The sequence below is a fragment of the Daldinia vernicosa genome, assembly GCF_022497035.1.
Source record: "Daldinia vernicosa strain CBS 139.73 unplaced genomic scaffold F5Y00scaffold_2, whole genome shotgun sequence".
Taxonomy (NCBI): domain Eukaryota; kingdom Fungi; phylum Ascomycota; class Sordariomycetes; order Xylariales; family Hypoxylaceae; genus Daldinia; species Daldinia vernicosa.
Genome location: NW_025953918.1, coordinates 828,829 through 854,808, shown reverse-complemented (window position 1 = coordinate 854,808; position 25,980 = coordinate 828,829). Strand labels below are relative to the sequence as shown.

Sequence of the window (25,980 nt, the reverse complement as noted above, 5' to 3'; positions counted from 1 at the left end):
CCAGCAACATGCCTTCATGTCTCCTAAGCCACAGAGTCCTCTTGATGTGTTGGGATGATATACCTGCATACCTCTCAATAGTTGGTCCGTAGGTACTTTACTCGGGTAAGTGGTAGGAGGAGTTCTAGAATGACATAAAATAACTAGCACAAATATAAAATAAACATAACTACTATTTTACTTCACACTACAGTCTTGAGATCATCCGAGAAGCTGATAATGTATAACCGCCATCTTTCGCCGGCCAACCGGCTTTGGCTCCCTACATCTCCAGAGGAAGTTACCGCCTTGTGGCTTACTCAAATCCTCGGCCATAAGGTCAAAGCTGCCGAGCATACAAGCTTTTCATCACCTTGACCTATGACGACGACGATGTGGATTCTACGAAGTCTACCGAGAAACCCCTAAGACGGTAGGCTCTAATCCCTAGCTATCGAGTCTATCTCATTATCTTCCATAGGTTTATAATAACTCTAAGGAATCACCATGAAGAGCTATGCTAACAGAGTTATATGTAGGATAGACCGAAGAAAATCTGTATTAAAGGGGGGTTTAATATGGGTCTCATTGAGTTATACCCTGAAGCCCTCATTGGGGGTTACAGACGCGAGGCCCTCTTTTATGGTCATGTCGCCCCAGCTTTCACCTACATCGATCTACCAAGGCCATATTGGGCTGGTCAAAATGAGGCTCAGGGCCGTGTGATCATGGACGATCTAGGAGCCCTCGGAGCGGAGTTCGGAGAGCCCACTAACGCTTGGCCTGTCGAACTTGTCATGGCGGGAGTTGAGCAGCTTGCAGGTTTGCACGCGGGAACTTGGGGTCGGGGCCATTCTGACTACCCGTGGGCTGGCCCGGAACACTACGAGGAAATCATCTGGTCCCTCTTTAAGCTATGGGATGACCTCATTCTCGGCTCGCACAGGCCGGTGATTCCTGCAGCCCTCAAGGATGAGAAGCGGATGAGAGCAGTACTCAAAAAATATTTCACTTCCAGGAATCCCAAGTTTCAATGCCTGGTACATAGCGACGCTCACATCGGCAACACATTCCTAATTAACGGGGAACCGCGATTTCTCGATTGGCAAGCGGTTCATGTCGGCTCTGCCTTGCACGACGTGGCGTATTTTATAGCCGGCAGTCTAACCGTCGAAGACAGACGAGAGCACGAGATGCGCATTCTAAATCACTATCTCGACGAGTTGAATATATACGACGATGCGTCCCTCTCGAGCCAGGATGAAGATCTCATGGTAGAATACCGAAAGTCCATGCTTGCAGGCCTGGTTTGGCTCCTGACACCTTACGAGTTGCAAAACGAAGAACGCGTTCGCGCAATGATTGAGCGGCAAGCTATGGCCTTAATAGACCATCGAGTAATCGAGCTTATAGAATCATTGCCTGATGTGGAATAGGGGAACGGCAGCGATAGGATGATAGGGCCGTATGTATATATATAGTGAGTATCTGGAAAAGATGCAGTGACTAATAGCTCTCATGAATATGTTTATCTTAGTAGTAGTAAACTTACCGTTCTTACCATGTGATCATTCTTTTTATAAGGGGTAAAATGTACTTGGAATTATGTCTAAGACGTAGTATAGTTTACAGATTCGAGATGCTCCTCCAGGTGGTGGGGTTATAAATGACCATGGCAATATGGGACCTATAACATCATAACCAGAGTTGCTATTTCGTATTCCAGATGGCCTATTTGACCACGGTTTACATTCAGGCTACCCTTCAAAGACTTCATTTCAATTTCGTTACGACCGCCGTGTCACCTACTTACCCGTTACTTACCCCTGGATCGAGATGCAATAATTCGCACAAGATACTAGCTAAAAGTTATATAATCGATCATGATTGTTGTATAGTTTTATTTATACTTCGTATCGATAGCTTCCCTCTAACGGGATAGCCACTTTCTATGCTTAGAATCTTAATACTAGGCGGCTTAAAGACCTAGCTACAAGCATAAGCTCTAGTAGTTTCTCGTAAGCGATGAGACCACACCCTCAACCGGAAAGTCGTGCTCGTTCTTGTTCTCTCCGTTCCCAGCGATTTGAGTTCCTGTGTATACACTCGAATGTGGCATAGTTGACTTGTATGAATCTTAGACAAGGGTGCCTGGATTACAAGTGGCAGCTTCTAAGCCTACTACCGCAGATCGATGGTTAGTGAGTGATTTATCGATCTGAAGAGGGGGAAATGCCCGATTATAATATATCCCTATGCACTCCTTATGCACCATTGTTCATCAACACTAAACGAAGAGTCAATTGAAGGCTATATGAATGTAATATAAGCGCTAGGCTTGGCATGCCATCGACAAGACGCACCTAAGACGTAGGGGGCCCATGTTTCAATACCTAGGTAGTATGGGGGGTATTCTTGTGCCGGGGTTATACACATATTCCACTAAGATCCAAGGGCCGGAAGTGCTCAATGTCATATGCCAATGGAAATGCTGAACGGAGTAAGATGACACCAATTATTAGATAAAGGCGTTTAGCTACAATGGAAAGTAATTCCAAAGATTTGCAGTTTAACGGTATGGACTGAGACTGCGTCGATAGTAGCCGAAAGAGCAAGTAAGGCAATCCACGTCGACAACTCTCTTGAGTTTAATTTTTCTGGGCATGCCTACCATGGCCTCACGAAATGACATGGCCGTGCGAGCATAAAGAATATGATTGTTTGCGAGACCAGCCTTCTTGAGATACTCGACGTATGGAACGAAGCCGAACTCGTCTCTTGGAAGGCCAGTTAGTACTTCGGGAGTAGGGGTAGTAACAGGGACAAGAACGTCGGCCTGAGGAACTAGAACGACGAATAATTCTTGGAGCTCCGTCATAGATTCAAGTACTTCGCGGATGGGATCCGTGGGGCCAAAGGGGATGGCCCTATCAAATTCGCTCTGCGGCACGAGGACGGCTAATTTCTTCACATTCTCTCGCCAAGGAACGGAGCGCATTGCCCAGAAGGCTTGCTCAGCATTCGAGACACACAGGTAGAGCATATCGCGGTCCCAGTCAACATAGACGGGGCGCGCTTGCGGCCGCGTGTCGTTGCATTCGTCAGGTACATTGGAAGCAAGTGTTAGAGCGAATTGGAGAGGCACGCGAGCTCGGCCTGAGGTAACGGAATCCGCAAGATCCTTGCCGAAAATAACGGGTGTCCAGATACGCTTGCATGAGAGGGCTATATCATAAGCCTCATGGTTGATCAATGGAGACGGAGGTCGTTCATCTAGAATGACGAGGTTGGTAGCCGAGTCTAGAACGGTGCAACAGAATAGAAGAACCTCCCTCTTTGGATTTCGCATTTGACTCTCAGGAGAGGGATGAATCACGAGAAGACGAGCACTTTCGAAGTGGTACTCCCAGATTAGAATACGGAGTTCTTTTGGGAGGTCATTAAAACATTCGAATGTATTGAGTGAAGTCATCTTGAGAGTACAATTGCGGTGTTTTGTCGCGAGGGTTGGGAAAATGAAGATGTTGTCGTCAAAGAATTCTAGATTAGAGTGGAGTACCTATTTGTCTAGGCTGCCTCCTTAGGTATTGTGTATGTAGGTTAGAGATTATGCGATGGGTAACAAGGACGGTAACATGGGTTTAAAAATGATGTTACCTATGAAGAAAATATATTTGGTCGCGCCGAGCATAGAACAAAGAAATATATGTTCACGTAGGATGAATTGAATAGGTTAGGTTAGGTAGGCTTATGAGGTAAGCTAGATACCTGTTATTCGTACAAGAAGGAAACTTTAAAGAAAACTTATCGTCTTAGGTACCTACCTAAGGTAGGTCGCGCATACTCCCGTTATGGGACTTCAAGTTTGGCGCTTGTTACTAGGCCTACTTGTTACTTACAAGTAACGGGCGTGGGGTGTTTTGTAAAGTACCTAAGTACCTAACCGGAAAGGCATAAAAAAGGCTGGCACAGGTACATCATATATCGTGTGAAGGCTTACCTAAGAGGCGTATAAAGATTCCAATTACATAAGCCGAGCACCACCGGGGGAGAGAGAACGATGAAATTATTCGATACCGCGCCTCGTTACAGATAAGAGATTAATGAGATCTCTCAATTAACATCCCATAAAACTATCTAAACGTTCAACACAAAATGATACTTACGCGAACCATATCAATATATATCTTGATTCAGGGGTAGGTAACAAGCTAATTAGATAATCTCCACGGTCCGCATCGCCCTGCCCCGAAAATATTTCAATCCGCCGCGTTCCCGAGGCACGGATAGAAATACGCCAACGCGAAAATACTTGCCTGGCTCGGGAGCGGGTTGGACGATGATACCGTAAGCATGCCTTTGGTCGTCATCGCTGGGCTGTGCCGGTCTCCTATGTCCATGATAAACCTCTGACACATGTCGCTGATATTCCATTTCCGTATCAACCATTTTATCATCCATACTACCTGCCGCATGATCTTGGAACCAATCTTTATCATGGTCATGGCCACGATGATAATGAACTCTATGAACAACTCGCTTTCCATGCAGACTTGCAACATTGGGGCGCCCCCTAACGACGAACACGGCCATAGGAGTGGTCTTAGTAGTAGCCATAGTAGTACCTATATCTTTACCCAACTTCTTTTCCGGCTTGTCGACCAATTCATGCTCGTATATGAGCCTAATTGGTTCCCAGCAGAGACCTTCAACCTTGCGGCTTCCGATCAATACTAAAGATAAGTCTTGAAAAGCCTCTCCGCCATAGATATCATTCCAGTCGAAGCTGAGGTCGGCAATATACTCTCCGTCTTCGACTAGCCGGCATAGTTTTTCGTTTCCATTTATACTTGTGAGTAGCTGTACGTGGCCTATAAGAGGTATGACGGCACCGTGAAGAGTGAGCTCTCCGGTTTCTATGCCACCGAACAAATCCACGCCGGTAATTGACGTTTTCGCATGGACAACACGGCATTCGGCCCGGACATCGAGAAAATCTGACTCCTGCGAAACGATTCTGAGCTGCCCGTCACCAAAATTCACTGGGTGGTTTCGGCTGGCCCAGCTCCAAGATGGCGCAACATAGGGGTTCTGCGACTTCAGGTTCTCAACCAACGCTTCTCTTGAGACAAGAGCAGCAGGTTGACGAAGTACAGACGTCCAAAACAGGTCGATATGGGGAAGCACATGTCCTGCGTAATACGCACCCCCACTGAATAATCGACTGGCAAGTCCCGATATCGCGGGAAATTTGTCGGAACGATGAGTAAGCTTCATTGTTGAATAACTCTCGACTAAGGACAAGAAGTTCAGGTATCTGTTCAACTTGTTGCGGTTACCCGGGAGAAAAACAGTTCCGCGGGTGCATTCCGACATATCTAGGGTCTCATTTCCTTCTGATTGAACGCCATGTTCCGTAATAACATGTAACTTGGTCCTCGTGAAGATGAGTGCCCGCTGTGATAATTCATATTCCTGAAGTATCCACCCTCTCATAGCCCAGTGACTGTAAGTTAAGGCGAAAGATAGTCCATCAACAGTCGCGTGATAGTAATTGTTCATCTCGCCGACGAGTCGGATAGTGTAGGATCCAGACACAGCCTCGTTCATTCTGGACTGAAACTTTATTCTCGTCATTGTCCAGTCCCTACTAAGGAACCCTTCCTGACAAGACGTCGAAGCGGGAGTACAAATTGTTAGGGTGGAATTTTGGAATATTAGAGACATCTGCGAAGACTCCCTATACCAATCCTGTTTATCATCTTGAATAATACAGACCGCATCCACCCAGAGATACCGTATGCCCAGGGTCTGCGTAACTCGAATAGCATCTTGCAGGATCGGGGAAGCTTGGTTAAAGCTAAACCCGCATATTCTCTCTTGTAATGAGCTTGTTTCCGTCTTGAACTGCCGAGAAGACTGTTCCGGAGACCCCCAGCAGTAGCTTAGAGTTGCATATTGGATATCAGATGATTGCATGAATATGGGGTCCAATCTTGTCTCGACAAGTCGACATGAGTATGACCCCTTTACTCCAACATCAATTAGACGGGTTGGATACGTCGCTCCATTCAGCGATGTCCGTATAGGATTGCTGCATTCAAAGCTATTAAAAATCATTTCAAGGTTGTCAGTGCATAAAGCCTTATCCCAAGGGGGCGGCTGAAGTCCCAGCCATTGGGAACAAGGGCCTATAACAGAGCGGGTTAGTGCCATGGGTTGGATATCCGCATCTGACGAGCGATTATATCATTTATTAATATAATTCACTCCGTGGTTGGCCTCGCTTTCCAATCCTAATTTGACCTGCAGCTTAAAGAAAAGCATCAGATGTTGAACGAAATAGATTCCTTACCGGGAGGAGAGTCAATATCAAAACGTAGCCACGTTGACAAGCTCAAGTGATCGCCTAGAAATTCTTAACTTAATACCTGCATAGGTAATCTTTAACATTTGTTATGTTCGTACCGTTCTCATCATATCCAATCCATAACAACTCAGCGACCAACGACTGAAGCTTCATCGCCGGCCCACCTTCGCCTTCGCCAGGCCTACGCCACTGGTAAAAAACGTACGCCAATACCTGGTCGAAGGAGCCTCGCGAATATTTCAAGATGGCATTTTTCAGTATCGAGCAGAAGTCACAGCCGTTATAGGCGGACTCTGCAAGACACGGTAAATCAGGAAGTGAATCCAGGAGAAAATAATCCAGTTTAAGACGAAAGAGGCCGGGATGTTCTCCCAAAGCTCTCGGTACGTCTGAGTCGTAGAATTCTAGAACGCTACATCTTTGGCATAGATGGGCGAGTGGCGGCAGCGTGGTAGTCATTTTGAGGGATGTCAATCTAAAATGCGCAGTTGTACGACAACCAGGGAGTTATTCAGCTGAACGCTGCGTCGCATGCGGATTATCAAGTTACCCATTATCTAACCATAATAGGCCACAATAGGCCATAATAGGAATAAGTAAGATCTTGAGATCACCTCTGCTTACATTTTTGTAAGGAATCAATCCTGTGCGACTACCTTGTGCATCACAACCTGGCTTATGGGTTAAAGATTCGTAGATATAGATATATCGGAGCCGTACAACGGTAATTAAGTACAATTAAGTATAGTTACGCTAATAATATTACACGGCTGGAATGCTACATATACATTAATTGATACCGATATCCCTTAGCCCTAACATACAAAATCAATCTAATATAATTAAGTTCCTTAACCATCCCCAAGTCCAAGTAAAACGCCAATGGAATACACATGCTGCAGGCAGCAAATTAGACATAGACGCTTGCGGCGGGTAAGAACCTAGGTGATGTTCTCTCCTATCGCCTTCCCCGTGAGCAACATCCATAAACATGCTTTTGCATTGCTAAGAAAAAACCATTCACCGCTATCACGACATAGAGATCGCGATCCCGAAAGGCTATCATAGTTGCATGTATACACTTTGCCTCGGTACTGCCATGTCGTGTACTTGCTCTCGGAGTTGGAGAACTGGACTTATGAGGCGTTCCTCGAAGCCCGCGACACCAATGTTTCGTGTCCGGACGACGGAGATCCGCCCCTTCCCGTCCGCATCCATGGATATGATGGTACATGCTGGCCGCATCCTGCGGGCGTATGGTGCATCATACCAACGATTACCTGGCAGCTGGATACTCGGGTCGGTGATAGAGCTGGTGATATTGATACATTCTGAAAAATCATACTCGAGGCACGAATCAACTCGGAGATAAACAACGCCGTTGCACGACTGCGATAGGACCAGACGTATGATTTGAGGATCGGTCCCGAAAGAGGGCATAACTGTGACCCCAGCATTCTCGTATGCTTAAGATAGTCTCGCGCCTTAAGATCGTACGACCCAAATACACAAACCAGCTTGCGTTGACCGTGATAGATATTTTCCGTGTGGCAATTGGGTGATACGTCGACGTGTTGGTCATGCATTGGTGCCGAAGCCATAAAGAACGTTGATTGTGACAAGGCCCCACATCCAGAAGACCTCCCGTCGGTGACGTGCAGACCACTGCTGGAATTGGTAGTTGGATTTGATTCGGCAGGGAGACTTGAGATGAAAGGCGATACAGATCGGGTAATACAGAGCAATATTTAGCAGACTAAGCGTAGCGAAATAAGATCCAAACCGTGCTCAGTTCCAATAGAAGAGCAAGGCATATGTGACATTAGCTTAGCAACGGAGACGGCTTCGACTTGAGTGGAAGGTGTAACCGTAGCGCTGTCAACATGCCTGGGCGATACCAACGAAGATTTGGTATTACAAGATAATGTTTCGTGCCATTGAAAGATCCTACCCGGTGGTGTCGTGGCCATGGATCATGGGGTGCGGTATAGCAGGAAACAGGTGTCGACATCCGTGCCGGGAAGGATACTTGCATATGCCCGCGCCTGGCTACGCCGGTATCGCATTTGCTTGGGCATTACCTAGTTGTCACTCGATATGCAGTAGTGACTTCAACCTCTTCGACGACCGCGCTGGTCGTGTAAGGGGTATGGTATGTAGTTTCCTGTCTGCGGAACATCCTGATACGACGAAGGCGTAGCTGATTGAGAAGTTCGAGGAATGATAGAGTATAATGCAGGGTCGGCAGAACCAGAATGAATTTCCATTGGGCCAGTCGTATAATTGCTCTGATACCTTTCAGACGGGCTTGGAGGCCCAGGCATCTTTTCGATGTATGGTTTCTTGCTGATAGAACGACCGCCTGGCCTTACGCTAACACTTGAACTCCGACGATGATGACGCGACGAATTAGGTTTTTCTTCCTTATGCTCCGTGTTTTTCCTGATGGAACCTATCGCATCTCTATGTTTGCTTCCTGATCGTCTTAGTGTGGGTGGTGAGGGTTCACCAGAGCCGCCTCTCATGGTACTGTCTATGACAGGATCCGCCAGGGCGAGATATTTCTGCCGATATTCATCGCGCTGGTCTCTCATAACATCGTAATCGGCTTTAAGCTCCATAACCTGTTCTGACAGTAGCACTCTCTCATCTTCGAGGTTCTTGTTGAGTCGTTCTAGTCTCGTAGTACGCTCGCATTCTTCACGATAACGCTTTTCTGCGTCCCGAGTGAGTCTGTGGGATTTGGTTAATTCGGCGTCTAGGTCGTTACACTTCTTTTGAAGTTGTTCGACTTTCTGGTTCGCTTGACCCAGTGCTTCTTGAAGAGCACCGACGTTGTAGAGTTGGTCTTCGTAGTCCTCAGCTGTGAATCTACGATCAGGTCTTCTACCTAAACTAGCCTGTTCACTAGATGACGAACCCACGCCTGAGTCATCACGACTGCGGTGGCTTTTAGATGACCCTTTTGATGAGGTCGAAAACTTGACACGTCTGTCCGACATTTTGTCGTACAAGCTGCCGCTAAGAGCTGCAAGCTCTTTATAGGTGCCTACGTGACGGTTCACACTAAGGCGACGGCGCGAAGGGGGTACCCAACGAATGGGAATAGTCGATAGATCAAAGCGAGCGGGGTGGTAGATGGGGAGGTTGTTGAGTCACCGGGATGATGACGAAGGTCTTGACGAGTATATAAATCTGCGAAGATCTCTGATATAAGAGGGATTAAGTAATGATAAGATTGCTTGACGGAGAAAAGCTAGAAGAGTTAAGCAGAGGAAAGGGTAATTGTTATAAAAGGCAACCTTAGAAACTATGATTCGCGAATGGCCGGTTGCTGCCTTGAGTCTTGACAGAATGTTTTATGTACGTATATAACACTTACACCACGAGACTCTGAGCAACTCTGAGCACGGCAGATATGGGCAGGTATCTGTACTAAATGATATGTAGCTGACCGGTTGCCTCTCACATGGAGCAGCCATGGTTCTAGGCAACACGGAGCCCTAGCCTCTATCATCCTTCCCGACGGATGAGCCTCATAATAACTCAAGGGTCGTCTTACCCGAGAAATCCAAGGGGTAGCCGAAGGTGGGAAGTGCGCCACGGCGGAAACACTCGTTTTCCCACACTCACCGTTAATTGGGAAAAGACGCCTTGCTGACTACCCGTTTCCCCCCCCACAGCGCGCCACGCAACGCGCAACGCGCAATGAGATGGGAACGGGGGAGTGCAGACGAAAAGAAACACAGAGAGAGATCCGGAAGGGTCTAGTACTGTTAGACGGCATCTTGTACTTCCCTCCTTGGGATGAGTTGGAAATGAGACTTGCCAACTTTACACCGAAAATCGAGCAAGTTGCCGAATCCGACTAATTGTCCAGCCCCCAAAACGGTTCGCCAGAAGCGTGATCTAGGTCGCAACCGATATGTAGGCGAGTTAAGATGGCGCAAGGTCCTCCTCATCTACGATCTTGATTTTTTTTATGGTGGTGGTTCTGCGCAACTGCGTAGAGTAAGATTGTCCTCGCGCGGGCGTGCAGAATGCCCGCAGATATGCCTACCTAGGTAGCCAGTCATATTGGTCGAATCAGTCAAAACTGACGGCATTGCCTGCAGGCTGGCAACGTCTCTCGAATGGCATGACGAGAACGGCAGAGAAATCCATTAGGAACAAAAGAGCAGACAGCATAATGACTCACATACAGGCTGCATTGAGGGTTACAGGGGGAAGCTTGATGCATTCGATACATGACGTCTTAGTTGATGATATCTTAACTATTGTTGATCTTCAGTTCGTCATTGATAGGCATTGGTGCCAAGGTGTGTCCCTTGTCTGACTGAGAAATGGAGATGGGAACAATAGCTATTGCCCAGCAGGGCTGAAAAGGAAGGGGTCCCCTTGACCCTAGGTAGGTACTGACCTAACCTAACTCGAAGAGGTACCATAGTACAAGATTAATTGAAACAATAAGGAAGTTTAATAGTTACGAACGTTAACTCTAATTCGTCAGAGACAAAGATGTGGAAAAACTGCGGGGTTACTCTACATATGCAATGCACACTTAAACCTAAAGGGGTAAGTATGTGTCGGTACATACCTAGGTACTCTGATTAGTCACCATATCTAACTTTAGTAATCCCTACCACTGCGGCTGTCTTTTATTGGCGAGCTATTATCAAGGAAAACATTCCTCAAAGGTCCAGAGCCAGATTCAGCCAACATGCACAAATCCATCCATAATCGACTTTTGATATCGGACCCCCGATGGCCTCCCCCGCGATTCATGTCATGATATTTGAGGATTCTTCTACACACCCTCAGTATGTCTAAGTAAAAGTAAGCGGTGAACCCTGTTGCATCCCCTCATCTGGGCTTGCGGGTATGAGTTGGCACTTCGACCATGCACAGCCGATGTTCATGATCAAACTAGGCAGCCCCGGGGATAATACGAAAATTCCCGGGTTTATGCCTTCGAAGTGAAATCTTCTAGTTTGCCGAGTGTTGAGAAGGGCAAAGGGAAACGAAAGTGCACTTTTGTTTTCAAGGACAATCGAACAACCAAACAATCAAACACGAACAAATCCGGTGACACTGATTGCTGAGCTGTCAATCATCGATAGTATTAGTATTACGTATACGCCACTCGGGTCCTACGGCTCGTGAGTAATGAGCCTGAATGGAAGTTGGCGATAAGAAATCGGTTGTATACGTACATGTTCGGGCCTCAGTGGGATGTAGCTCGGTCGAGTGCCCAAAAATATCTATGGCTATCTATTGTTTAGAGTTGTGTGGTTCGCGGCTGGGAAACTCTTGTTTGGTTATTGTAAAGTACCTAAGGCAACCAACCAATTTCTGGTTTCCCTTCCGTAATATTCTCCAACCATCCGCCAAACCCCGTCTTCAAACATAGCAACCAACGAGTTCTTACTATTCCACCAACTTATCTACGTTAGCACCCCACGTTAAGTTAGACTACATGGCATCTACAGTTGTGCTGATAGCTAGTCTCGAATGCTGCCACATGGCTGAGTCAAATAATAATCAATTAATAACCAAACGGACCAATATTGGCTAGAGTCAGCATAATTATAAGGTACTGTAAGTCATGTTTATTTCTAGTAGTCCAATATATCACTCTCCTAAGCATTCAATATACACATTGCTAAGCTTCTGAGGTAAGCACACATTCCCAAAATGCAGCCCACGCGCGTATGACACTTCAGCGCGGAGCTACATTTATTTGTTGTGTTCTGTAGCAGGTAATCTTGTGGTTCAGGGGTTAGGGGTTAATATTTACCTCTCACAAGATGACATTGTTAAGCAGTAATATCATCAATTCCTCAATATAATTACGAGATACCAAACCATAGATACGCCCATCTAAAATGTCGGACCTAAGCGGACTTGATGATAGGTTCTAGATGACGATGGCCAGGAACACAGGTATCAGTAGCTTTTCCCGTTCGTGTGTACACGACAGGTAAGACGAAACAGAACGCACTGCCATCCACGACGGAGTGTGTCCGTGCGATAATTATGGAGTTTAATTCACTACGCCGTTCCACGAATCGTGCCTCGGTCGACTGGCGTGGCTCCCACAATAGTTCTCACATGACAACTGGTTCGAGATCAAAGTCTCACGAGACAAGGGAACAGCCGACCGGTCAATCTAAAAACATCCCCGAAGGCTCATTCACAGGCTTCTCAGGAGGTAAGACCATCATTTTCCCCAATATTTTTTCATAATGTAAGTTCTAAAGCATCTATTGGCTTATGACAAACTGCCCAAGCCCCCCCTCCGAGCCGTATCGCTCATAGAACTGTAAGCTAGCTTGTGCTTCATGACAAAGGAAATGAAGCAAAATGAGGGTATCCTAATTCGAAAAGGAAATAGCCGCAAACCCAAACGCTAACCATCCATCATCCGTAACAAAGAAATAAATGTGACATTGATAGAACTCACTCTTCGTACCCCTATCTCCTCTCTTGTGTGACGATGCGAACGATGTCCTAAAATACAACTAACTAGTAATGCAAGACGATAGAAACTAGAATACATGAGCGTGTTGAAAATCGGCGTTGTGATAAAAGCAGAGCTTGCAAGGCGTCGAGGTATCTTTCCTTGTTGCGGCTAGGTCAATCAATAGAACCCTAAACCCCCTTTATCGCATTTCCTAGTAGTACCACCCCTCGACCACTGAAGGGACGACATGGTCAAAGTGACGTAGCTCTATGGTCCTTACACAAAACTGCACCGACGACGAGGAGGGCTCGAAGTTTCGTACCTGCGCAGTATGCGGTATTGCTCGTCGAACTGGGCATTTCTTTCGTCAAGGTCCCTGCGACGAGCTGCAAGGATACGCTTCGCCTTTTCAAGCCGGCCATTGACCTCGTCTAGAGTTGCTTGGTAATCATCCTGTCTCTTCTTATAGTTCATGATCCTCTGGTTTTGGTCCGATATGGTTTCTGTCATGACACAAACTCGCTTAGACAAGATATCGTTTTCCTTCTTGAGGCCTTGGATGTCCTTGTCCTTCTGGTCAACTTCTAACTTGATAGCTTGCACTCGTCGACGAAATCTCTCCGCCGTTTCAGCGTCGAGAGCGCGTGTTCGTTTCAACTCTTCGATCTCGTTAAGCATTTGTTGGTTGTAGGTGAGAAGGCGGCTATTCTCTTGGGTAGAGGCTTGAAGGTCGTATTTCAAGGTCTGGTTTTCGCGAGTGAGAACTTCATTTCTCTCGATAAGACCTTTCTTCTGTTCGCGTAGGCTGTTCCATTTCTCGTTGGAAATCCCAGCGCAGTCATCGGAGCACCGGGTTCGGTAGTGGTAGCGATGATGATCATGATGGTGCGAGAAGGAATGGGAACGGGTAAACTGCTGTCGACCTGGCGGGCACGATCTGATACAGTATTCGAACATATGGAGAAGTGTAGAAGCGCCCCTCTACTCGAGGGTAAACGCGATATGGTAGAAGCTAACGATCGACAGGGTAAATATGAGTTCTAACTGGACAGAAGACAAGTTTGCGTTTATAGATTGCAGATGCAGCAGCGGGAGCTAGTAGGTATGAAGACAAAGAAGGAGAGATACATAAGCCAAGATTGGCTCAACCAATATGCGGTAGGCTTCATTATAAGAAGATTATATCAGGCATCAACACCGATAGGCCTCCCCACGAGGCTATGGTGGGGATAAGGACTTAGCATATGAGTCTAAGCTCTATAATGTTTGCTATCACGAGGCTTTGCAGGCTAACCTCATGGCACACTCACGGTTGACAAAATTGTAGAGGGGGGCGCGGGTGAGGGTGAGACGTGCACTTTACGCTCTGGTTCATGGGTGTCTTTCGGGGCCAAGTACACGCGGTGCGAGGTAACGCATAAGCTAAGCTATGTCTTTCATCTTAGCCTCAAGTGGGCTGTATAACAACAGAACAACAACAGAATATTGACCGAAACGTCATCAGGCACGAAGCATCTGAAAGCCGGGAGACCTCAGTTGACTTCGATTTGAATACTGTGTCTCAGCGGGATGTAGGTCACTCGGCGGAATAGCCGAGAATCTCGAATCCCGAAATTCGAAATAAACATCCATGGCCTAAGGTTAGGATATTAGGCATAATAACGATAAGAGTTTAAGTTGAGCGAAAACGGTTATATTCTTCAACTAGTATCGAAAGCGTTTCAGAGCAACTAGGAAAGTATCATGATATGATGATGAACATTGAACATTGAGGCGCGATCGTGCATATGGACCTAATGTACCTTAGGTAGTATACGCGGGGTTTATGCAATTGATGCCCGTCAGCCATGTGGCGCGTCTATCATTACGCCGCTAATACCTGAGGTACATACCTAAAGTATCAGAGTATTCATATTTCCCGGGTATTTTCCGGGTAGTATCCAAGTACCTCCTGATTGAAGAGCCAATTACATCAGAGGAATGTGAACGGTTTAATGGATAGATTGGCACGTACCTGCTTTATCATGCGCACAGACCCTCAGCTGATGCATCCTTGACATCTTTGACATCCTTGACATCCTTAACGTCTTGAAAGTTTTTGACCCGATGAACATAAAAGACTCCCGACCTCAGCTCAGCCCCATCCCCCTAGTCTAGGTTGATTTATTTTAAAGGTCACTAGCCGCAATCATTCATGATATGACTCTAGGTCTTGAATCCTCCTTCGAAAATGGTGGATGGTAAATAGAAAAATCTCCCATAAGAGGCCTCACCTCCCCCCAGCTTTGAGGCGCTCAAACTCAGCCCTTCTATTTGCACCTCTTGCTTTACTATCACGTCTCAAGCTCAATCGTATTAGACTTGCAATATAGGTATATACATCTATCCGACTAGTGTGAAGATAAAATCCCCCGAGATGGCCATAAACGCTGATAAAGTGAGAGGATTAAGACGACGGCGCTATTACCTATTCTCACCAAATGGCCCCCTCGTCAGCCGAGCTACGTTTTCAGGTGGCGATCTTGTGACTTAACTTACTAGCACCCTTCTCAACAGAATGCGGTCTAGCCCGTCTTGAGATAAAATTAGATGCTAAATAGACCAAAACACCTACCTACTTGGGTATTCAAAAAGATACAATCTGAACAATATCACTCGTAATGATCGTGCGTCACTCCCACATTTTCACCAACTCAACCAATGTAATCTATTAATACAAACAGCGTCTACACTAAACCATCCTTGTATATACCAGAAAATCCTAATTACTACCGCTGGCTCTACAAGAACAATTATAATGATCAGGGTTTAGCATCACCCCAACTTAGCCTCCACCAAAAGCCCCTTCGACAGTTATCGGCCTAGCCGCTAGTCGTAAGCAAGGCTGAAGATATCAAACTAGTTGAATGTATATGTAAAAACCTAAGCAAGATAGAAAGAAAAGGCAAGAAACTACCTACTTAGGTAGTTAAGTAAAAAGATAGCAAAAGCAGCCTACGATATGATCAGTCATGTAAGCACGACATAAGATGATACCGCTCGCTAGATATTTCCTTTATCACCTTTAGAGTATTACTCGTTGTAAATAATAAACAACAAAAGAAAAGCTGAACATAATCCGTAATCAGCCACTAACCTACCACATTGTATGTGCAAAAGTCTAAACCAAGGTACCGTGAACCACAGAGGTAGATAAAGGAGAAAGTTGATACGATGTATTCACTAAATACCTCACAAGCAGTGGCCACATCAGGAAGCCCATGCAACAGGACATACTCAAGGGACATGAGTGTGGCAAATATTCCCACGTTCGAGTTCCTTAAGATCGGTCATGCTTAGAACACAACAAGGGGAAGGCAACTGATAAAATAAGGGCGTCCAAGATACCTAAGAGAATAGCTAGTAGGGAGCTAAGGCATCTCCGTTTCGGGAAGAATAAGATGTATCATTAATGGGGACATAATATGCCCTCATGGATACTAATCGACGGCGGAAAATGACTTTACACCTAAAGTGCTTTAGGTAAGACTTACTACCTAAAATAGTAACTGCCGGATAGCTGATAACTACATAAATGCACATTTACTTACGATTGAAGTAACTACTATCATTTTTATGAAAACTTAGAGTATATAATAGTTACGTGGAGTATATCAAAAAGCCCGAAGGGATGTTGCTATGATAGGGGTATAATTTCTATCAGCTCGTATGATATCTTGGATCAATTACGAGGGCAGTTAACACTTGGTAGAATAGCTTTTATAGAGACCTTAAACAATAGTAACTACCTAAGCTTGATTATCATCTTATAATTTCTTAAGTGTGAAATTATCGCATGTTGAAAAGCTTTGTAATCTTGCCACAATAGCATCAATTTAGTAACCGCATTTGTTCATTAATCGGTTTCTATTATATGCTCAACGAATTCTTATTGTATCCTTGATTGGTATCATACATAGAATAAATGTCAGGATGGATAGATTGAACTATTAACGCCTACCGTCTGCCCTCTTACGAGGGCGCTACGCCCCTTATATAGTAGATCTTACCCCTGCAAACCCCTTAGGTAACCCACTTATACCCCGACAATAGTCACAATCAGTAACAGCGAAGTTAAGCTTGAATTCATTCAGTTGGCTTTCATATTGTACCGATGGGCATGCGCCATGGTAACTTTAGCTACCTAGCTAATATAGCTAATGTTGATACACGCAGGAACCAATCCTCCCACGAACCCCTTCAATCATGTTCCTAAAGCCGACAAGTGTTTAGCTACACATGATAAAGAACGGTTATTGGATAATCCATAAAGCACGCTTTAATATTTAATTTGACAATTGAATTTCGAAACCCGCCGCCTAGTATATCGCGCCACCCAGCCTGATGGACACTGATTTGTTTTGCGTGTAGTTGGCGAGCGCTGCTTCGCCCAGTTCGCGGCCGATACCGCTTTCTTTGTAACCACCACTGTAGCGCACATTAGTATTTATTTTAAGATAACTCGAGAATAAAAGAGTACTTACAATGGCAATTGGTGGTGGATGAGGTTATAGCTGTTAACCCAGACGGTACCAGCATGTAGCTCATTGGCGACTCGGAGAGCGGTGTTAAGGTTGCTGGTGTGTACGGCGGCTGCTAGTCCGTAAGTGCTGTCGTTGCCTAGATGTACAACTTCCTCTTCGGTCTTGAACTTGGCTACTGCCACAACAGGGCCGAAGATTTCTTCTTGCATGATCTTCATATCGTGAGTGACATTGGTGAAGATTGTTGGCTTGATGAAGTAGCCCTTGTCTCCGTGACGCTCGCCACCTGTCTCAATGGTAGCACCACCCTTCTTACCCTCCTCAATATAGCCCATGATGCGGTCGTATTGAAGTTTGCTGACTTGCGGGCCCTGGAATGTGCGCTCATCGAAGGGGTCACCAACATGGTTCTCCTCTGCTCGCTTCTTGAACGCCGCGACAAACTTATCGTAGATACCTTCTTGTACGTAAACTCGGGAACCAGCACAGCAGCATTGACCATGGTTGTAGTAGATACCAAAGTTGACCCAGGAAATTGCTTGCTCAATGTCCGCATCGTCGAAAACGATGTTAGGTGACTTGCCACCGAGTTCCAAGGTGACCTTCTTGAGATTGGAAGCTGCGGCAGCCTTCATGATGGCACGACCGACGACGGTGGAGCCGGTGAATGCGACCTTGTCGATGTTCATGTGGGAAGCGATGGCAGCACCAGCTACCTTTCCAAATCCGGAGATGATGTTGAGAACACCAGGAGGGAAACCTGCCTCCTTGATGAACTGTGCAAAAACGAGACCGGAGAGTGGCGTTTGCTCGGCGGTCTTGAGAACAACAGTGTTTCCTGTGCAAAGAGCGGGACCGATCTTCCAGGCCAACATCAACAGAGGGAAGTTCCAGGGGATAATTTGCCCACAAACTCCAATCTATGGATCGTTAGCGCTCATGTTTATCCCAGAAAGATCCTCTCTAGGGTTTTACGTACCGGTTCTTGCCTGGTGTAATGGAAAGATTCGTGGTTGATGTCAATGGTTTTACCCTCGATCTTGTCCGCCCAACCACCATAGTACCTAATGGTGCCGACAACGGCACTTACATCACCCCTGGCCATAGAAATAGACTTGCCATTGTCAAGGGATTCGACTGCGGCTAATAAATCCGCATTCTTCTCTAGAATATCCGCAAGTCTAATCAGGAGGATACTTCGCTGTTGAGGAGTAGTTTTACGCCACGCGCCGTTGAATGCTTTTCGGGCTGCGGCTACTGCTAAGTCGACATCCTTCTCTGTGGCTTCACTCACGGAGCAGATAACCTCCTCAGTAGAGGGGTTAATAACTTCGAAGGTCTTCTTGTCAACGCCCTCAACGAACTCGTTGTTGATAAACCTAGACAAGAACGGTTAATTGATGGACAAATACGGAAATTGAAAAGCTTGGATTGGTGCAATTAGGTATTTAATGCTGACTTACAAACCGGTTGGCTGGGTATACTCGCCGGTGATTGGCGTCTTCAATTGCACAGATAGAGGCATTGTGATACCAAAGATGTTTGTTGATTTGTTCTATGCAAGGGGTAAAAGAAGATGTAAGCGGCGTCGACCTGTGAGATTGCACTTATTATAAATTGGGAGATGAGGATGACTTTTTTGCAATTCTAAGATAGGCTGAGTTGTGTTATATGTAAATTGAGAGGAAGAAGAGGGGTCTTTTGTATGGAAGATACTTTCAAAGGTACATGTAGGTATAAAGGCGGGGTAGGTAATAGACGGTGTCATCTCGTGTGGCGAGGCGCAGTTACTACCGGCTCGCGGCTACCCCAATTACTACACCTAATATCCTAGACAAGATATGTACCCACACTAACACTACGCTATGGATAGAGGATTTCCACTCTCTCGGACGCATGGGGGCTCTTTCTGGGGCAGCCAAGGGAGGCGTTGTTTCTGGTTTCTCTGGGTTATGGGGAAGGAGTTGTAGGAGTTAATTTCATTGGCAAGCCAAGCACCGAGATCTATCACGCTTGCCGTAGGTGGTCCCTACTAACGTCTACTAATGTACGAATCCGTCGTCTATTGTACCTAAGTGTTTAGTCAGGGTCTCTAGCTCTGTTAAGGTGTACACTAATATCTACCTATCTTTCTTTACCCCGCACTTAGGAGATAAGTTCCTACATATTATGAGGTACTAATATACCAATAGCTTGACGTCGTAGCTCGATCTTTCAATGGTTTCCTAAACGTCGTCATGAAGTCACCCGCATACGCATATCAAAACCTACTACACAGTGGAATGAATATACAACCTCCAACTTCCAATCTCCCATAACTCCATCGGATTGAATAGGGGAATTTTGCCACATTAGCTAACCAGCTTTGCCAGCACCGAAGGCTGACGGCATTAGTTCCTTGGTTTCTTAACATGGACCTAGCGTCCCCCGCATTGTGGAGGAATTCTATGATTTTTCGGTGCTTACCAGAGGACATGTCCCCGGTCGTGCAGGTGAAGCGACACCGTATAGACCACTGATTCGGTACGGATTAATGGAAGTTAAATTAAGGGGAACAAAGAGGAGCCGCGTAGCTGAAGCTTACTTATAGGTGAGCTGACTGGTTGATAGGTGAGCTGATAAGCTAGATGAGCTTATGGCTTCCTTTTTCGGTCCTGACGGAATACTCTGTTGGCTTACACGCTGCGTCTATAGCGCGCCAGCGTTGCTCGTGATTGGCTCGTCACACGTCACATGTTAGCCACCGCGATCGGAATCTCAACAGAACTTGACGTGTTGGGTATACGATCCAAAGGTCGAACGGACGGACGAACGGTTCAATAACGCGATTTCGTGTAACATTCTATAGCAAGCGTGGTTCCGCAAGCTCCGGATAGGGGGAAATCCTGCGACTCATTTCGTTGTTCACCTGTCCATCTACCCAGGATACCCCGCCGAGTTCTCCGGGGACCCCACGTATCTATCGTCGAGGCGGGAAACTCCGGAATAACAGAGTTATCCTAGGCTTATGGTATGTATGAATTTAGAAATAGTAAATAGTAGAAATTGCCAGAGTTTATGTAGGTTGCTTCTCAAGCTTCATGTGACATTCGTACTCGCACTTATTTACTTCTAAGTCGAATCTCGTTACAATACATCCCATATCTCTTATATCATCTCGGGTTAACAGGTAGCGAACCTAGCCGCCCACCTTGATGGACCCTTTAAAACCCCCATATTTTATTTATTCTCCTAGCTTGGTATCTTGATGAATTCGGTGCGAATGAAAATACACCGGTGTTTGATATTCAAGGATCAAGCTTGGCGAGGTAGCTAATTAGCCGCAGTGTATAATAACGTACCCCTTTGATTGGCATTCAACTGCACAATATGAAAAACTTGTATAGTACGCAAGGCCTTTTAAAAAGAGAGAAAATGGCTCTTGCGGTGTTAGGTTGGCCAATTATATCTACTGGTTGTGGCTTTAGGGTATGATTTTGAGATAATGACGTTACGCCTCATGTACTATACAGAATTATGGTGGGGTACAGTTGCTGTTGAATGCCAGTCAAGGACATGAGATGAACTTAGTAGATCTACTATAGACTGGTGTGATATAAGAACCCGGGGTACGGATATTAACTTAGTTGATTTGATTACGTTTCCACGTGCGAGCTTGCGAGCACGTGAAGTTTTCCGAGTCATGTGCGCTAACCGCTGCGGACCCTTTTTGCAACATATCCACATTTGCAACGGCTCAACGTGGAGCGAAAATTAATGGCCGGGTCTCGGCATTTGACCTCCTTAAATGATTAAAGATGATAAAAACAAAACAAATGATAGAATGATTATGATAAAAATATAAAAATTATCTCGAACAATAAGTGTCGGGATAGATGATAATCCGTCCCGCACGAGTATATAGATGCGTGTCTCCCTTGAGACCGCATCTATCTCGATCTTACGATCATGCATCATTGAATACAAGGTCTCTTGCTGCATCGTTTGTTGTTTCCTTTTTACCCCTAATCCGTACGTACGTATAATATGGACTAGACCTTGTCTACCGACAATAAGAAAAGCCAAAGAATGAGATTATATTTCTTCTCATTTTATATGACCATATTTCATATTTATTTTTAACTATAATACGTAATATTGAACTTGGAGTAAAATGCCAAGACTCGGCCATTAAAATTCGCTCCTAACTGCGGCTTTCCCAAATAATGACGTTACTAAGCTGGGAGAAACTATTTAAACAAATGGGTGCGCATCATAGATTAGATTTTTAGGTGTCTGCGAGGAAAATACTTTTGGTTATATGTAAGAACAGTATTTCAGCACTGACAAGAGCCATAGTTTTAACTATCCCCAAGGGACTAGGGACAAGATGATCGAGTGTAGGAGCATCTTAGCTACACGGATGCTACTCTGTCTATAGTACCCTTCTATAGTCTACTGGGACTGAAGAGTATATTTTTAGAGCTGTACTTCTGCAGCTAACAAACTTCGTTTGGTGCTTAGTATGCGTTAGTATGCCATCGGGTTGGATCAACTTGAGATTATCTGCATTCTAATCTGAGCCTCATCCATTACCATGACATCTAGCGCTACCCCAAGTTTCGTGCTCAGCTTAGATCCCTACGGATTTAATGACCGGGCAACCAATTATAATTGTTTAGGTTAATCAGATTCGTGCTTATGACGATGCTGCCGAGAACTTCCACCTGCTCTTAATCGGATGTAGAGGAATACGTTGTCCTTTTTAACAGTTTATAATGATATGAGATGAGAGAAGCTGTATGTGCTTCTTTAAGAGATTGACCAATTAACCACTCTAATTCTACCTATCTCAAATGCTTAAATTATTTGAATCCTCTAGTGAATGGATAAAGTAGGTTTGTAAATTGGAATATAGGTAGGTACTCACGTTATTATTTATTTCTATAATTAGATTTATAATTCCGTATGTACATATTTCATCAAGATAACTTCCGGCGCATTAGGTAAAAATAAAGATTTCGTCTTTGGAGAAATTAAAGTTTTTGGACTGCATTTGTGTATCGTGTTGATCTAAAGCTGTTGGGGCAAGAAATGAGGGCAATCTTCTAATCTTATCGGGCGCTTTGACCAAATTTTCGCCGGTATCATTATCTGCACTATCAGCGCTCGAAGAACGTTGATAGGTACGTCAAGACATCTAACTCATTTTAACTGTCGACGGCAGCAACTACCAATTGCTTTACCATTGAGTTCCAGTGCCAATGTACCTACTGTCGCCTATAATAAGCTAACCTATGGCTGATGTCGCTGAGGCTATTGCGGCGGCCATCGCTGCTGCCGCGCCACCGACCAGTAAGTAGTCAAACTTTGATTTCTTTGCACGTTCTTCATTATTAAACCTTGGAGCCCTCAGGAGGGCAAGTTTTTCTGCAATGTTACTATTTCGCATATATTCCTCTAGTAAGAAGTATTTCTACTAACACCTATGGAACAAGGCCCTCATATTAAAACCGAGCCATTAGTCGGCGATGCTATGGTCTTGGATCATTCACCCCAACCGCCACAGTCACCTCTAAAGAGACCGCGAACCCCCGACCAAGATGACGACCAAGCTAGAGACGAAAAGCGACCCAAGATAGAAAGTGAAGTGGTGAACGAGATGGATGAGATTGCCCTTCTTGTCCAGCAAGCCCAGGCCGAAGCCATGCAGCACTTCCAGTCCGAGCCTGACAAGGTTGACGATCCTCCCTCTAACGATGCCGACCATTTCCACGATATATCCAATGGTTTATCCAACAATATAAACCATGATATACATCACGATATATCGGGGTTAGATACGGAATTCGAACAGCGGGCGCCTAGTCCTGTTGACGATCCAGAACCGCGCCCGGAGTCTTTGTGGAGTAATCCTAGAGATTTTACGCGGCGGAAGCATATCATACCTGCACTTGGGAGCCTAGTGAGTGTTTTCTGGACCCGCTGCTCGTGTTAAAGCGACTAAGGATTTCTAGGCTGTCGATATTATTACTGCATGGTCTGAACAATCCTTGGAGGACACAATCGCCACTCTAAGCGGCGATTCAGATTCAGACATCGCGAAAGAATATGTCTTATTAAAAAGTGCATTCGATGTTCAGCGGAAGCAACTTTCAGATACGTATCCATTATTATATCCAGAGCACTTGAACGTCACCAGTCAGACTCGAGAAGTGATCAGGATAGTGAATCTTGCAACGACATGCGCAAGTGTCTTCGGTACCAATGAGCTTGGCTTAGAAGAGGTCAACGAACATTTTCTACGCATTTTCGTTCCCGAGAACCACGAAATACCTCGGGATGCAGCGGAATTATATATGGGCCTGAAGACTCAAATTTTCCTTGCTGTTTTAGAAAGTGAACAAGAGAAAGCCAGGGACCAATTTCTAGACGACCTTTTTGTTACAAGATTGGAGAGCTCTTTGCAAGAACACCACCCAAGTCTTCCATTGACGGCTACTGAATATGAGTTTATTGCAAATGCAAAAGCGCGAAGAGCAATGCTCCTTAATGAATCTACCGACATGGATAGTATACGTACGTTTGCCACGTTTAATTAAGCTCACAGACAATAATTCTAACCATTCCCTAGAGGCGCTTAGCAAACAGTTTACATATGAAGCATTTCTCGATAGTCTAAGCACGTTCCTTAATGATCACATAGAAAGCATTAGAATTCAAGGTACCGGAAGGGTGGAGACTACAACACCGATAGAGGATATTGCGCAAGACGAGCATGTCGGCCAAACATTAGACGAGGCTTTTGATATTAACGCTATGATTGCTGAGGCCTCAAGGGCAGCACAAAGTGCTCTGGAGACAACTGGAGAAGAGTCTCACGAATTAGATGACCTCTCGGCATTCCTCGCAGAAAATGTTTCTAAGGCGGTCGAACAGGCCAAAGAAAGCGCCACAAGTACAGAACTACCATCCGCTATCGCATCCGCAGCTGAGAGTGCCTCGAGGGCGACTATGTTGGCTTTACAAAGCATTCAACAGAACCAGTATCACCCGACGACACTTCCCCAGGCTCCTGGTAGGTTTAGTAATACTGATAGCGAGAGAAATGTCTGCTCACCTGATGTAGCCCAAGCATCCTCGGCTCAACCTCCAAATCAAAATAACTATCAGGTTCAACAAACGCAGCAGACACAACAGACACAGCCACAGCAGCAGTATTATCATTACCAGCAACACCACGCAACTAATGGGATGCCTTCGTACCAAACAGTCAACGATCACCTCCCTCCAAATCAGAGCGATTCGACCCCAGCTCTCTATGAGCGTGCCCGACAGGCGGCAGCAGCACGATCTTCCACTCATGCGCGGCGGGAAGGCTCTCACTCTACTCGACGCCCTTGGAGTCCAGAGGAAGAAAAAGCACTTATGATGGGACTTGATATGGTTAAAGGCCCTCATTGGTCGCAAATATTATCTCTCTTTGGACCGAATGGATCTATCAGCAATATCCTCGCAGACCGTACCCAGGTACAATTGAAAGATAAAGCTAGAAATTTGAAGCTGTTCTTCCTCAAGACCAATTCAGAAATGCCCTACTATCTTCAATGTGTTACCGGCGAATTGAAGACAAGGGCCCCAACGCAGGCTGCGAGAAAGGAGGCTGAGGAGAAGGCAAGACTCAACTCGGAGGAACAGCAAGCTCATGTAAATGGTATCTTGACATTGGCCGGCGGGCTGCAGAACAATGCTCCATCGATACATAGCCCTTCGGCAGGAGTGCCCAGAAGCGCAACACCTAATCAGCCGCTGTCGCACCCTGGATCGCACCCTGGATCGCAACCAGGAACACCGAGGATGCCACATCAATCAGCTCAGCAGTCTGCGCCAACCCCATCTTCTCTGCCCCGTCCAGTAATACCCGCACCACAGCCAGTCAGCCTCCCCACATTCACATCAACGTCTCATCTCCACACTCAGCCGCATATTTCCCAGGCTGAGCGACATACGACTTCTATGACAAATACTCTTACACCTCCAGTGATGGTTCCGACGACAACTCAAGCCACTGCTACCGTATCCCCACCCATAACGGCGCCGGCAGCAACTACTGCCTTACAAAACAATGAACCAGAGAAGAATGAACTCAGTAGTGTAGACGCGGCAGTGCTTGGTTTGAGAGCCGCTCTAGAAAGAGAAAGGGAGAGAGAAAGGGAAAGCGATGCGCTGGCTGCTGTTGCCGCTACAGCCTACTCTGATGAAGGAACAATGCCTTCTACTAATTCTGCTACATCCGCCGCCACGTCGACTGAATAATACTCGGTTCTAATGGAAGGACGCGGCGTATACTTTTTCTAGGTATAACTCACGAGACTCATGTCATGCATGATTGATACCCCTGGGCGATTTTGGTGATTCGGAGGCAGCGAGATAGTCAAGGCATAGCCCGACAAACATTACATAGTTGGTATAAATCGAATTAACCAGTCAACCTTTCTAGTTGCACCGGGTCCCGGTTGTGGATTGTGTTATACAAGTTCGTCTGGGTCCGCCCCGCGGGCCGTAACCACTCAGCCCTGGGCGCGGATACGTGCGAATGATGATGCATTCTGCCGATAAGGATTATTGGATGGCTTTCTAGAATGTCCTGTCGCTCGCCATCACCG

At 45.8% G+C, this 25,980-nt stretch overlaps 7 protein-coding genes across 7 annotated transcripts; 2 read left to right on the top strand and 5 right to left on the bottom strand.

The window, feature by feature from the left end:
* Positions 1–219: 219 nt before the first annotated feature.
* On the top strand, positions 220–1,415 carry F5Y00DRAFT_250545 (kinase-like domain-containing protein; the record flags this gene model as incomplete). Its single annotated transcript, XM_048009742.1, has 3 exons — positions 220–290; positions 326–374; positions 519–1,415. 3 exons carry the CDS (start codon positions 220–222, stop codon positions 1,413–1,415), a joined length of 1,017 nt encoding a protein of 338 aa, XP_047869835.1.
* A 436-nt stretch (positions 1,416–1,851) lies between these two features.
* Positions 1,852–3,748, bottom strand: F5Y00DRAFT_223969 (uncharacterized protein). The gene is made up of 2 exons (XM_048005935.1): positions 2,343–3,748; positions 1,852–2,266 (listed from the first exon to the last, which is right to left on the bottom strand). The coding sequence occupies exon 1, from the start codon at positions 3,449–3,451 to the stop codon at positions 2,549–2,551; it is 903 nt and encodes a 300-aa protein (XP_047869834.1). The 5' UTR covers positions 3,452–3,748; the 3' UTR covers positions 1,852–2,266; positions 2,343–2,548.
* A 407-nt stretch (positions 3,749–4,155) lies between these two features.
* Positions 4,156–6,837, bottom strand: F5Y00DRAFT_223968 (HET-domain-containing protein). The gene is made up of 3 exons (XM_048005934.1): positions 6,448–6,837; positions 6,335–6,388; positions 4,156–6,170 (listed from the first exon to the last, which is right to left on the bottom strand). The coding sequence occupies exons 1-3, from the start codon at positions 6,806–6,808 to the stop codon at positions 4,195–4,197; spliced, it is 2,391 nt and encodes a 796-aa protein (XP_047869833.1). The 5' UTR covers positions 6,809–6,837; the 3' UTR covers positions 4,156–4,194.
* Positions 6,838–8,205: 1,368 nt separating this feature from the next.
* F5Y00DRAFT_62464 (uncharacterized protein) lies at positions 8,206–9,629 on the bottom strand. The gene has a single exon (XM_048013912.1). It carries the CDS (start codon positions 9,349–9,351, stop codon positions 8,461–8,463), a length of 891 nt encoding a protein of 296 aa, XP_047869832.1. The 5' UTR covers positions 9,352–9,629; the 3' UTR covers positions 8,206–8,460.
* A 3,459-nt stretch (positions 9,630–13,088) lies between these two features.
* Positions 13,089–13,769, bottom strand: F5Y00DRAFT_257202 (uncharacterized protein; the record flags this gene model as incomplete). The annotated part of the gene is made up of 1 exon (XM_048010523.1): positions 13,089–13,769. One exon carries the CDS (start codon positions 13,767–13,769, stop codon positions 13,089–13,091), a length of 681 nt encoding a protein of 226 aa, XP_047869831.1.
* A 3,167-nt stretch (positions 13,770–16,936) lies between these two features.
* F5Y00DRAFT_223960 (aldehyde dehydrogenase) lies at positions 16,937–18,997 on the bottom strand. The gene is made up of 4 exons (XM_048005933.1): positions 18,799–18,997; positions 18,315–18,714; positions 17,336–18,255; positions 16,937–17,279 (listed from the first exon to the last, which is right to left on the bottom strand). The coding sequence occupies exons 1-4, from the start codon at positions 18,858–18,860 to the stop codon at positions 17,171–17,173; spliced, it is 1,491 nt and encodes a 496-aa protein (XP_047869830.1). The 5' UTR covers positions 18,861–18,997; the 3' UTR covers positions 16,937–17,170.
* A 3,494-nt stretch (positions 18,998–22,491) lies between these two features.
* F5Y00DRAFT_62409 (telomere repeat binding factor-domain-containing protein) lies at positions 22,492–25,894 on the top strand. The gene is made up of 4 exons (XM_048013911.1): positions 22,492–22,669; positions 22,813–23,279; positions 23,332–23,893; positions 23,949–25,894. Exons 1-4 carry the CDS (start codon positions 22,612–22,614, stop codon positions 25,628–25,630), a joined length of 2,769 nt encoding a protein of 922 aa, XP_047869829.1. The 5' UTR covers positions 22,492–22,611; the 3' UTR covers positions 25,631–25,894.
* The last annotated feature ends 86 nt before the right edge of the window (positions 25,895–25,980 follow it).